The 12,506-nt window shown below is 39.8% G+C and overlaps 2 protein-coding genes and 3 non-coding genes across 5 annotated transcripts; 4 read left to right on the plus strand and 1 right to left on the minus strand.

Annotated features, from left to right (window-relative positions):
* Positions 1–2,040: 2,040 nt before the first annotated feature.
* LOC117548746 (apoptosis regulator BAX-like) lies at positions 2,041–8,644 on the minus strand. Its single transcript, XM_034220186.1, has 6 exons — positions 8,490–8,644; positions 7,709–7,757; positions 7,457–7,612; positions 3,615–3,750; positions 3,396–3,500; positions 2,041–3,264 (listed from the first exon to the last, which is right to left on the minus strand). The coding sequence occupies exons 1-6, from the start codon at positions 8,518–8,520 to the stop codon at positions 3,166–3,168; spliced, it is 576 nt and encodes a 191-aa protein (XP_034076077.1). The 5' UTR covers positions 8,521–8,644; the 3' UTR covers positions 2,041–3,165.
* Positions 8,645–9,213: 569 nt separating this feature from the next.
* On the plus strand, positions 9,214–11,578 carry LOC117548747 (40S ribosomal protein S11). Its single transcript, XM_034220187.1, has 5 exons — positions 9,214–9,335; positions 9,810–9,950; positions 10,175–10,250; positions 10,809–10,938; positions 11,381–11,578. Exons 1-5 carry the CDS (start codon positions 9,321–9,323, stop codon positions 11,502–11,504), a joined length of 486 nt encoding a protein of 161 aa, XP_034076078.1. The 5' UTR covers positions 9,214–9,320; the 3' UTR covers positions 11,505–11,578.
* LOC117548882 lies at positions 10,011–10,095 on the plus strand. Its single transcript, XR_004569375.1, has one exon. It is a non-coding gene; the product is annotated as a small nucleolar RNA SNORD35 (small nucleolar RNA).
* On the plus strand, positions 10,633–10,715 carry LOC117548900. Its single transcript, XR_004569393.1, has one exon. It is a non-coding gene; the product is annotated as a small nucleolar RNA SNORD35 (small nucleolar RNA).
* Positions 11,185–11,270, plus strand: LOC117548886. The gene has a single exon (XR_004569379.1). It is a non-coding gene; the product is annotated as a small nucleolar RNA SNORD35 (small nucleolar RNA).
* Positions 11,579–12,506: the final 928 nt, after the last annotated feature.

Raw genomic sequence — 12,506 nt, forward strand, 5'->3', positions numbered from 1 at the left:
GTGTGTGTGTGTGTGTGTGTGTGTGTGTGTGTGTGTGTGTGTGTGTGTGGGGGGGGGGGAGTGTTGCAGTAGACAATTCAACTGTAGCGCTGGTGCATTAATGGGAAACCCTAAATGTTTGAGCACCCTCTATGAAACGTCAAGCTACCCTACAGCACCCCCTAGAGGAAATATCTGGCGCCGCCACTGCTCAAGTCAGCACCGCTGCAGACTCGCTGTTTGAGGTCTTGATAGCCCACTCCCCCTCCACACCGCTCCACACTCGTTGCTTTGGAACAGCCCTCAATATGGCGGACCCTCCGCGTGAACGCGCAAACGGAGGGGTAGGGGTAGGGTGTAGGGGGCGGTTTGAGAATGGGCCTGAGTCAGAGCGAGAGTTTAAAAAAAAAAAATTCAGAGGTAGAGTTAACAGCTCATCAAGTTCCATCTGTACTGTAGCTAGTAGCCTAGTTTCACCTACCGGGGTGGCAACTGACACCCTAAAAATAGGCCTTACCACCCCAGCTGCCACCCCAGTTGGCAGCTTTCTTTTGAAAGAAAAGTTGTGGCTCATCGGACATTTATGAGAGAAAGTCTCTAATGTCCGAGTGCAAGTGAATGCAGCACAAGATGCACGTCATGTAACCCCTCCCCCGGTCCTGGCGCGAGCGTGGACATATGATTGGCGGCGATTTAATTTGAACCGGACGGTGCAAAACGAGAAGCATTCGGACCCAAGCACTGAAGGAATGAGGTATTTGCGGTCTACACTGACAGAGAAGAGACTGTCAGTTTGGCTGTACTCAGCATTGAATCAAAACGCACTAAAGCTGTTGATCTTAATACGTTTGTGAGGCGTTTTGCTGAACAAAATGGTAATCGCCGCATTCAGCTGTAATAGACATGTCAACTTGATGCTCTGCTCACGGATGAGCATACAAAACTGTTAAGATGATGACCTTATGTGTGTAAATATTTTTTTTTTCTTTGAGGGGGTCTGCCCCCAAAAAACTGTTTTAAGTCCTGAGAAAGTCAAATAAGACGGTGTGTAAAACTACACTGCCCAGCCAAACAAAAGTAGCCACTTTGATTGAACTAGGCCAGTAGGTAAGGACCTTCCACTGGATAATAACTGAAGTATAAAAGAATGCATGACTGAAGTGATGGAGACCATGTTGAAGGCAAACAAAAAGAGGAAATAACAGGTAAAATCAAGCAAATCCCCTCTCAGATTCTACAGCAACCAGAAGAACATAAATACAGGCTGGTGATTTGATTAATCAGCTTTGTGATGGAATAGAAAATGCACAGTGCATTTCCTTAGCTGTGGGTGAGTCCACTGACACTGCTCAGTTGCTGGTGTTTGTGAGTTTTTATGATGAGGCAAAGGGGGAGTTTGTTGAAGATGTGTTGGGCCTGACGAACCTCAGCGGACACAAAAGGGGGCAAGACATTTATAAAGCAATAATGGGAATGCTGAATGAAAGAGGGTGCAGCTGCCTTTATTCCTAACTGTGCAGCTCTTACACTGCGACTCTGAGGGGTCAAGCACAGACACAATAACAATGAAAACTGCTGCATACAGATTATTTTTGTTTTTGCAACCTCGTGTTAAGAATCTTGTTGCAATTGTTTAAAAGTTTGAATGACCGTAATAAACGGACCTTTGTCTTATTGAAACATTTATTTTGGACCTTTAAGATTTGTATTTGAGTACCCCTGCTCTAGCCCAAAGGTTTTACACTTGTGCATATGCTATATCAAAATGTTATAAACCAATAACATTACATTTATGCCCAAAAAAGTATGGATATTGTGGACTTCAGCCTCAAAGTACTCAACCTTAAATATAAAATGTGCTATCTGCCAAATTGTCATTTAATTTGCAAATCACAAAACTAAATATGTATACATGCCATCATGCCTTTCTGCATTCAGGCACACCAGCGTTTTGAGCTAAATGCACATGTTGGTTCACTCCCTCCACGAGTAGCTGGTGTTTATTTTTCATATTTATAATCCTTAACGCTACACTATTTATACATATCCAGAGACACAGTCAAGAGTTAAAAGATTTATTTTCCATATTACAACAGACAAGCAAAAAGATTTGCAGGGAGGACTGGAAACTAATTTCAGCTTTACAAATGTAATAGAAAAACGTGAAAAATTGAGAATATCAAAGTGATTTCAGAGTAAAAAAAAGAAAAGCCAAACACCAAGGCACTGACAAACAAGAAGTATGTATAAAAAAACGTTTTGCTCTGTAGATAAGATTGTTGTCTGAATATCTCAAGTAAACGTACAGTACTTTTGAATATGTGTGACATGAGGTAAGCATCTGTGAGCATCCAGCACTTTCTGTGTCTGCAGTGCAACATATTTAATAGGCCTCAGGAAATGTTCACGAGATGTGGCACATTAGGTCACAATGCTGGTTGAAAGACCCAAATGGAGCATATCATATGATTGAATGTTACAGAAGATAGGAGTTTTGCGCTCAACATTTCAGGGGAACAATCATGGTAATTTTAGCCCAAATATTATTGGATGTGTAATTTTTTTATATTATCTAATAATTGTTTGCAAAAACATATTTTTACCCGATGTGAATATAAAACTTTCCAGCAGATCGTAGCAGATTAGCACCGGTTAACACTCACAAATGCATATGAAGACTGATTCTCTAGCATACAGAGACCATGATGAGGTGGATGGCGAGTGGGAAAATAAAAAGATAAACAATCCGAGTGGAACAAAAAATAAAACCGAAGGAAATTTAGCAAAACGTAAAATAACATTTTTAGTCCATATATCTTTAAGGGCAGAAAAAAACAGAAGCAGTCACATTTCTTGTCTGTACCGAATAAAAAATAAATTACATAAAATGCATTCCCTGTTTAAGTCCTGACAACATTTTCACCTCCCCATTTTGTGCATCATGCTCCGCTCACTTCCTCAATGGCATTAGGATTACGGGTGAGAAAGTGCTTACTGTCTTACTCCAAATCCTTGGAAATGAAAGGGGGCAGAAACAAAGAGATGCCCTTCGTGTCTAAATACAAGCTCGTCCTGTTCGACTTGTTCACTGCCATAACTTCTTTCTGTATGCTTTCAGACGTTCTTTCGTGTTCCCGTCCCCATTCCTCACGGGCGATTCTTTCCATTCTTCTCTTCACATATCCCTCACAATTTGCGAATCACTAGAACAGTGGTGAGAACACCGGCCAAGAAAACTCCCAATGTCTGCCATGTGGGCGTGCCAAAGTGGGACCGAATACCCTCCTAAAAAAAAATCATGAAAAATAGACACAAATATTATCACATGTTCAAACAATCAGGAGATCAATTACAAAAAGACAACAACATGATGCACGTTTATTTTTTTGGGTGGCATTTGTTAGCTAGCTTCTTACCCAGCCACCTTGCTCCCTGATCCAGTTGATCACATTTTCCTGAAGGTAGTCCATAGTCCAGCTGATTATTGTTCTGATGATGTCAGGAAGTTTGGTCACCAGAGCCTGAGAATGGTGGGAATGTTAAATACTTTAATATTAGAGTTGTTGTTAATCTATCAAATAGATGTCTAACTTTTGTTTTTATGAAGTGAGGTACAAAAGAGCTGCTTAACTCACTTTGATGACGAGTCGACAGGCAAAGTAGAACAGTGCAACAACCCTGCCCCAGTTGAATTTTCCATCTGCAAAGATCTCAATGGCAACTTTCATAAAAATATCTTTTGAGGGACTGAGCTGGGAGTCATCTATCATCCTGTGGAGAACAACATTTAGCAATTATGAACAGGCTTATTATATAATTATTACTGATAAACAACTTGTTTATATTTCTAAACATCACGGCCACACCAAAAGGTGCCCAGTCCGCTCTGGAAATAATAAATTGAGAGTGAAAGAAAACATTTAATTAAAACTGCGGTCACAGAAGTGCGCGCAGTGATGAGCGGGCCCTCGCGTCCGTGCGCCTGTCGGGGAGGGCGGCCGGTCGTCCCGGCGTCAAGCAGACGCTCGCGAGTCCTCCGAAATGAGCCGTTTCTATAATTTTCGCATCCCAGACTCCCAGGTCCTGCGGCAGCGACCCGGAAACGGATGTCGGCGCGCCGTCTCGAAGGAAAACAAATTTCTCTAAAGGCTCGTCGAGGATCGATTATCGAGGAGGCTGTCTGGAGGAGCCGTAACCAAGGATACACTGATTTAGAGGAGAGAGGAGTGTCTCTAGAGGAGCTATAACCGAGGGTACACTGAAGTATTCTCCGGAGTCGATTTCAGCTAACAGTGATGTTTAAAAGAGGCGTGACGCATGGCTTGACTTATGTCAACGAAGCAAAGCTCTGCAAACTGTTCCCGTTGTGATAAGTTATTTAAGATGATCAAATAAATGTGCATCAGACTTTCTGCCCTTTCATTGTGAGGCGATGTTTACAGTGAGAACAGCTGCTGAGGTCAGTGCAGAAAGCAGAACAGTGTGTATAATATATATCGCTCAATAATATATGTAACAGGCCTACATTACACGCTTTATTTGTAGGCTTTAGGAGACATCTAAGTAGAGATTTGTCATGAAACCATGTAGTGCTTCACATAATAAAATATACAAGGCAGTGTGAGAAAATGTTTTTAGAGAGTACTTGTCCATGGACAAGTGAGTTTGGCAATTTACTTGTCCGAATAAATGTTTCACTTGTCCAGAATGGACAAAAATTGGGGCCACTGGAATCTTCTTCGTCATCGTATTTTACATTTTCCCACGGTTTTTATGACACCGCTAACGTAAGTGAGCGGTAAGATTTTACTGCATCACACATAGGGTTGGGTATCGTTTGGATTTTAACGATTCCGGTTCTGCTTTTCGATTCCGGTTATTTTTGGTTCTCAATTCCGGTTCTTTGAGAGGGTAAAAATAAGTCCCATGACAAACTGGGAGAAAAATATATTTATGAAAACATTAAGTCAAATCTGTATTCCTATTTACAAATCACTTCATACTGTTGAATTTCTTACGGTTATTGAATACAATTATATACAAATAATCTCTGCATTGTTTAGTTAGTTCTAAGTGGTGCAGTTTGAGAATGTACAATTGGCCCAGTCTCCTCTGATGTTACACTGCAACCTGCCTGTGAGACAAAGTCCAACCACACATGTCCAACACATAGGACATAACCTAATAATAATAATAATAATGACACATTAGATGTATAGCCTATAGGCCTAGCGCTTTTCTACAACTCAAAGACGCTTGCACATGTTCTGCAATACACATGCTGCAGCTGCTCACTGTTTGTAAAAGTAAATAAATAGTATTTTCATTTCAATAATGTACTTTCTATACCCTGCTTCATAAACAATACTGACATCCCTGTGCTCCTCTGAGTCTGGGGGTCTGGGGATGTGAGGACAGCGCGAGGACACAGACAGGGAGGTTGCTTTACTTCATAAAGGAAATGGTGGTCAATATTAACAACATAGGAGTTAAAACGCTTAATAACCTTCATTATGTGTTAGAGAAAGAACATAAGAAAGTTTGACAAAGATGAGGCTGTTAATCGGGCAGCTGATCCGCTGTGTGTAGAGAGAGAGAGAGAGAGAGAGACGCTGAGCTGCACCATGCAGAGATCAGCTGATACGGAGCATAGAGAGAGCTGCAGTCCGCGGGGCTCGGCCTCGCCTCCTGTCCTCACAACTCTTATTAATCCCGGTACCGGACAATTGTTATTTGTTCCTACTCGGAAACGAGTTTTGCTTCCCAACCCTGCCACTGTGCTACACTTCCCGCCCGCTCCGCCCCGTCTAACTGTACAGAAAGCGGCGAGATGCATTTCCTTAGGAATCGACAAGCAGAACCGAAACTAACACTTCTAAACGAACAATGGCGGACACGTACAATTTGCAAATGAGTTCTGCCTTTTGTAAACTGAATGTATCAATAATTTGTCAATAAATCAGGCCGAAAAACGTCACTTGTCCTTTGGACAAGTCAATTGAAAGATCTACTTGTCCGATATTGTAAATAACACGTCCCGGACGGTGGGACGTGTACTTTTTCGCACACTGCAAGGGTTGTAGCCTGATCTTTATTATATGTTTTAGGAGCTGTTTGTGTTTGTTGTACAATGTGTAGGTGTGTTTTGTAAATGTAAGTTAATATTTCACTGTTTTTAACATTGTGCTAATTAAAAAAGGGGGGCTTAGGGGTTCAAGGAGATAATATGTAGAGCAGGTCTACCCGAATAAGTGTGCACAATTTCAGGTCATTCAGAGTTACGGTGCGACTTTGTACATCTTTCGTAAAATGGAAATGGCCATAGGTGGCGCTAGAGAGCATGCTGGACAATTTGAACATTTTGACTCCAGAATGTTGAATTTTTCACCGATCCTGGAATCCGTGCAAAATTGTACAACTTTTGAAGCGTCCTAAAGCCCTCAAAAACAGGAAACGCCAGCAGTATAATAAGAAGAATTCCTAGGATAACAATAGGTTCCTCGCACTTCGTGCTAGGACGCCGTTGGGTCCTAGCGCTCTGTGCTCGGGCCCTAATAAACTCTGTCAAAGCAAATACGAACACAGTCCATCTCCTTAGACCAGGGCTGTCAAACTCAAGGCCCGTGGGCCAAATCCGGCCCTCGACTTCATTTTATGTGGCCCGCAAGAGCTAAGAAAGAATAAAATATGTTTATTATAAGGTTACATGCCGCTTTACAGAAGCACATTGTCCATAAACTACATGTCCCACAATGCATCTAGTTTTGTGACATGCACACTGAAGAGACTTGCAATTATTTGCCCCAGACTTCTGCTTTCAGACGTAGTTAATTATGAAGTTATTACCCTATCCCATAATAATCCAAAGCAGAGGCAATAATGTAAAATAAAACATTATTTTATATATATTATATATGTATATTTTTATATAGTCTTAAAGTTACAACCGGCCCTTTGAGTGCAACCATAGTGCTAATGTGGCCCACGATGAAATTGAGTTTGACACCCCTGCCTTAAACATGACAATTTTAAGACATCAGAGATACTTTTAAGACACATAATGTGCCTTTAACACATCAAACATAAAGCACCCTGCTACGCTGTTTGTATGCATTTAATCCACACTGAGCAAACAAGTGCTGAAGTCAAGTGCATTAGACAGGAAACTAATGAAGAGACTCTGCAGACTTTTTTTTAGGGAAAGCTAATATTGTGTAATGTACAATATAGCAAAGAGTGTATTTTATTTTTGGACCTCTGCTACTTTCTCACTTTCTCCTCTGAAATGTAGTGGAAGCAAGAGGCAAGATACAACATCTCAACTGGGCACAGACAGACCTCTGTGCATGTGTTAGTGACAAAGTTCTTTTGATGGTGTTTACTCTAAGTCAGACAGATCATTATTCATTTTAGTTAACAAACGCTTTTCTGATGATTTCTGTTCATCAGTTCCAAATAGCACAACAAGATAGCTCACCTTTGAAGCTCTACATTTCCATCCAGCTCATCGCCAATCTGCTGCAGGCACTGGGCAAGCTTCTTGTGTTTAGGGTCGAGCTCTCCTCCACCCAGCTGTGCCCTGGTCACTGCAGTGTTTCCATTTCCATGCCGCTGAACTCGCTCGTAGATGAAACTACACAGGGAGAGACAGAGCGGATAGAAATAAAGTGTGAAATTATAATGTGCCTTGTTTAATAATGAGACGCCTAACTGTAAAGTATATACTTACTCTTGTAACAAAACAGTTCCTACTTCCACTATCTGGTCTGCAGTATTGCCTGAAAAGACAAAGGTCAATGTTAAATCATCCAAATGCTGATAGTGTTTTACAACCAGTTTTCTCATATATTATAAAGAAATTCTAGAAATTGAAGAACATTTGCTAGTAAAACAGTACTTTTGTAATCAATTTAACCTGAATCTGCTGCCACCCTTTACTGTGAGTTTATTTAGATTAGCAAAACTTGAAAATATATTTTTTGTTAATCATTTGTTAGTAATTTATACACCTGTGCCTTTTATTAAGCTTGTGAGTTCGGTAAACAAAGCCAGCAATACATGTCCACAGTTTTTAAGTGGTTAGCTAAGTTGATTAGGCTAACGTTAAGTCAATAAGTTAGTCAATGTTATGGCTAAGAAATACTGGAGGTCTACTAAGTCTACGAACCGATGAAACCAATAAACGTGGACTTTGTCGGTGTCTTCTGAAAGCTTTGTTTCAGTTTTGTTTAAACATATTTGCTAACTCACTCTAGAACAGCTATCAGCTAACCAAGCTAACGGTATCTATACAACGCATAGTAGGTAGCATAAGCTAACGCACTGCTAACGTTTAGGTTAGCTGACTTGCTAACCTCAGTTCAGCTAATGTTTCTGATAACAAGCAAACAAACTACAAGATCAAATTAATAGATAGTTGTTCAAATGTGAGATTATCTTTGTCTACCAAGGTGTTGGTGACGCTGTCAGAGTAGGTTTCAATACAAAATATCGCTGTTTCCAGCTGCTACCTTTATCGCCTCCTCCCCGGTGCGATGCCATCTTGTTGTGTGTTTACTTCAACCGCTGGCGCTTACGTACAATCATGTGACGCATTGTTATGTTGTCAGCGGTTGTCGGGGAATTTTGGAGATCGAAATATAGAAAATAAGAAATAGATATTTAATATTCACTTCATCCCCAGGTTAAATGGAAAAATGTCAAAGGAGATCGATCCAACTAAATAATTATTAATATTACATGTTATTATGAACTAGTATTTTTTATTAAGGTGTAACGTTTGGTATAAATATATGTTTCCATTGTGAATCAGTGCAGTCTTTATGTGGTGATATCTATGGGTGATATGCAGAGCTGGGAATCTTACCATCTTACCAGTCCAGAATCTTACCAGTCCAGGCAGATGAAGTTGTCACTCAGCGAAGACAGGTTAAGTGTTTGTGTTCTTTGATTACTTAACTATCTATTTGACTCGGTTTCTTAAATAGCAAAAAGTCTGAGAAGACATCTCGATAAATGAAAGAATACTTCAAAATAAATGAATAACGTTTAAAGGAAAAATGTATGTTTAAACGTAGCCTAAATCTATCTCATACAGTGTATTTTTTTGTTTGTACTCATGATATTATCATTTAAATGGTAGGTCTAATTTTTTTTAATTAAGTTCTTCAATATGTTCATACGCAATATATAATTATCTATGGATTGTAGTGTGATTTTTAAAGTATGATCAATACGAAAAAAAATGTTAGCCTCGCCTTTTCGAACGTCACTTCCTGTGTGTCGCGGTCTTTAGGCCGTCGCGCGCATCTTTAGGCCTCTTTACGACTCGGCAGGCAAAGATGGCGGATGCACAAGTACGTTCAGGAAAACGGCGTGGTGACTTTAAAACGATATTTTTACGTTTTACTAAACACATTTACCGGTTTACATTAAGTATGTGCGTTTACAAGTCCTTTAAACACGTTTTGAGCCGTTTTAAACCATAATTAGACTTTAAGAAATGCCATTTGTTGTTGCTGTTCTTCATACCCTCGTGCAACGTTGGACTAGCCGCGATGCTACTCGATTAGCTTAGCCTGCTACAACTTAACATTCTTTATGAACGACGGATTGCTTTGTATATAGTGCAAACGCCCATATGGAACCGTTTTTAATCATAACGTTAATAATATATTAAATGTTAAGGGACTTTTATCCCTTAGGAGGAAGTACATCTTGAACTTGTGTCGGCTACTTAGCAAGGCCGGGTGGTGGCGTTTGAATGTATTGTCTCAATGCTTCCCTGTTCCTTATCCCAATTTTAAGTTGTTGTTCTCCTTGTTCCACAGACCGAGAGGGCTTATCAGAAACAGCCCACTATCTTCCAGAACAAGAAGCGTGTTCTGGTCGCTGAGGGTGCCAAGGAAGTCAAGGAGAAGCTCCCCCGCTACCACAAAAGTGTGGGTCTGGGCTTCAAAACACCAAGAGAGGTAACTTGAATTGTCCAAAAAAATATAAAATCTAGTTTTAAGCTTAGCTTCTTAGGTAGCTGCAAATGATGTTTTTCTCACGATGGTCTTCCTAGCCCTTTAGGGTTCTGACGATAATGCCTTATGGCAATGCTGATGCAGTCTCAAGATAAAATGATTTAATTGAGCCAAGGAATATGTATAGTGATAAATGGTATTGACTGTTCCCTTGTTTTCCCCATCAGGCTATTGACGGCACTTACATTGACAAGAAATGCCCCTTCACTGGAAATGTGTCCATCCGTGGCCGCATCCTCTCTGGTAAATTTAACATTTGACACTCAACTTGCACAAGTCAATTGTCAATGGCTTTGGGTGCTGCAACATATCACTTGCTGTCAATTAAACACAACAGCCCAATACAATATACAACTGAACATACAGAGTCCTAGAAAATGTATTTTACAGTGTCATGCACTCAATCTGGAGATGTGATGTACAACCAGGAACACATTGCACATTTAATGCTAGCGAATGTAGTTTAAATCCAGTGATACACAGGTTACAATGTCCAGCCTGATACTGTGTGTATTACACTGACTGCAAATCAACATGCCCTTGTACAGGTGAAGCAACCCAAGCAAGAACCAGTCTATACAGGGTAACTTGCCACAAACCGTATATTGAATATTCCTGTCACTACTACAAATGATGTTTTCTCACGATGGTCTTCCAAGCCTTCTAGGCGCTGACGATAATGCCTTATGGCAACACTGATGTAGTAGAGTGACAATCCTATTAAATGGGCATTGATTGAATTCTTAATTGCATTATACATAAAATTCAATCCTAACCATATTTCTTTTTGTGCTCAAACAGGTGTGGTGACCAAAATGAAGATGCAGAGGACCATTGTTATCAGACGTGACTACCTGCATTACATCCGCAAGTACAACCGTTTTGAGAAGAGGCACAAGAACATCTCTGTCCATCTGTCACCTTGCTTCAGGTACAACACTGCCCATATTATGCTTATAATTAACAGTTTCTACAGTTATAGAAAACATGGAGCACCCAGAAATGTAAACAATTATAATTAAAAAAAAAACATTTTCAAATGTCTGGAAAATAGTGCCGTAATTGTTTCCTTATTGGGCTCAAGTTATAAATGTTTTTTACCCACAATATACTTGTCCTATTCAACGTCTGTTAAATGGTCAGTCCCTGTAACAGCCAAAAGTAGAACACAAACTGCTGCAAATGATGATTTTTCTCACGATGGTCTTCCTAGCTCAAGAAGCTGTGACGATAATGCCTTATGGCAAACACTGATGCAGTCTGATTTTAATTGGAACATCCTATTTAAAAATGTATACATCTTTATTGACTTGTTCATGCAAAAAGGTAACCCAACCACCTGTTAATATCTTTATGTTGGTGCTTTTCTACAGAGACGTCTCAGTTGGAGACAACGTCACCGTTGGAGAGTGCCGACCACTCAGCAAGACCGTGAGGTTCAACGTCCTCAAAGTGATGAAGGCTGCAGGCGCCAAGAAGCAGTTCCAGAAGTTTTAGGTGTGACTGTGAACAGGGCGGCAGCTTGTGCTGCCTGTTTCACTGTCAAATAAAAAAAATCTTGTTTAAATTGCCTTTTCGATTTGTCTCATCATTTTCTTTGGGTTTGAAACTAAAGGTTACATGCTACAATCATATGTTCACATCTACTGTTTTTTCCCCTCATTAGTTTTCTGGTTTGAATTAATAAACTAGTTTTGTGGTACACTTATAAGTTGGTGTGTGATGAGGGGTAATATTGAATAATTTAAAAATAATTGTTAAAAAAATGGGAGGGAATTTGGAAGGTTTGAAGGCTTGGATAATTAGAAGTTGAATTGATAAACTGGGAATATAATTTAAGGTGAAATATAATTTTGGACACTAAATCACAATTAAGAATATCAAAGTCTGTACATTGGTTTTTTTTTATGAAGGAAAAAACTACTTTTTCCCCACTTGTTGCGTTGCAATATTTCCTAACATTTGGTAAACTTTGTTAAACCCTTTTCGTGGATTATTATATTTTTAAGAAGCTACCAAGCATGATTCGGCGGCAATAATTTACCCAAGTTATTTCTTGATTTGTCCCAGTCAGGGGGGGCCGGTGCCCCTAACACTGACTTTGGACCCCCCTAAAAAAAAAAGTTTATGATTAAATGATTTATTGGCTAAAAATGAACAAGTTTCAATGATTTGTTATTGGTTGATCATATTCTAAAGATTTGTGGATTATTGAAAAGTATACAGCTCTCTTTCATATGAGTATTGAGAGCTGTATCCATAATTCATTTTGTGCTCAAAGTGCACCAGATTGATGCATTTAACTTCAACATGCCCCCGGACCCCCCTAGATGAGGTGAGGTCGACCCCCAAATAAAGCGGGTTAAAATAATTTAATTGCATACATGTTATTTTAGTAAACACTGAAAACGGGTCCCACAGACCCAAACAGCACACAAAGGTTAGCATATAATGTTAACATGTGCTAAATATATACACTGCAAAAAACAAAAAAAAGGA

This window comes from Gymnodraco acuticeps, unplaced genomic scaffold (assembly GCF_902827175.1).
Source record: "Gymnodraco acuticeps unplaced genomic scaffold, fGymAcu1.1, whole genome shotgun sequence".
NCBI classification, from domain to species: Eukaryota; Metazoa; Chordata; class Actinopteri; order Perciformes; family Bathydraconidae; genus Gymnodraco; species Gymnodraco acuticeps.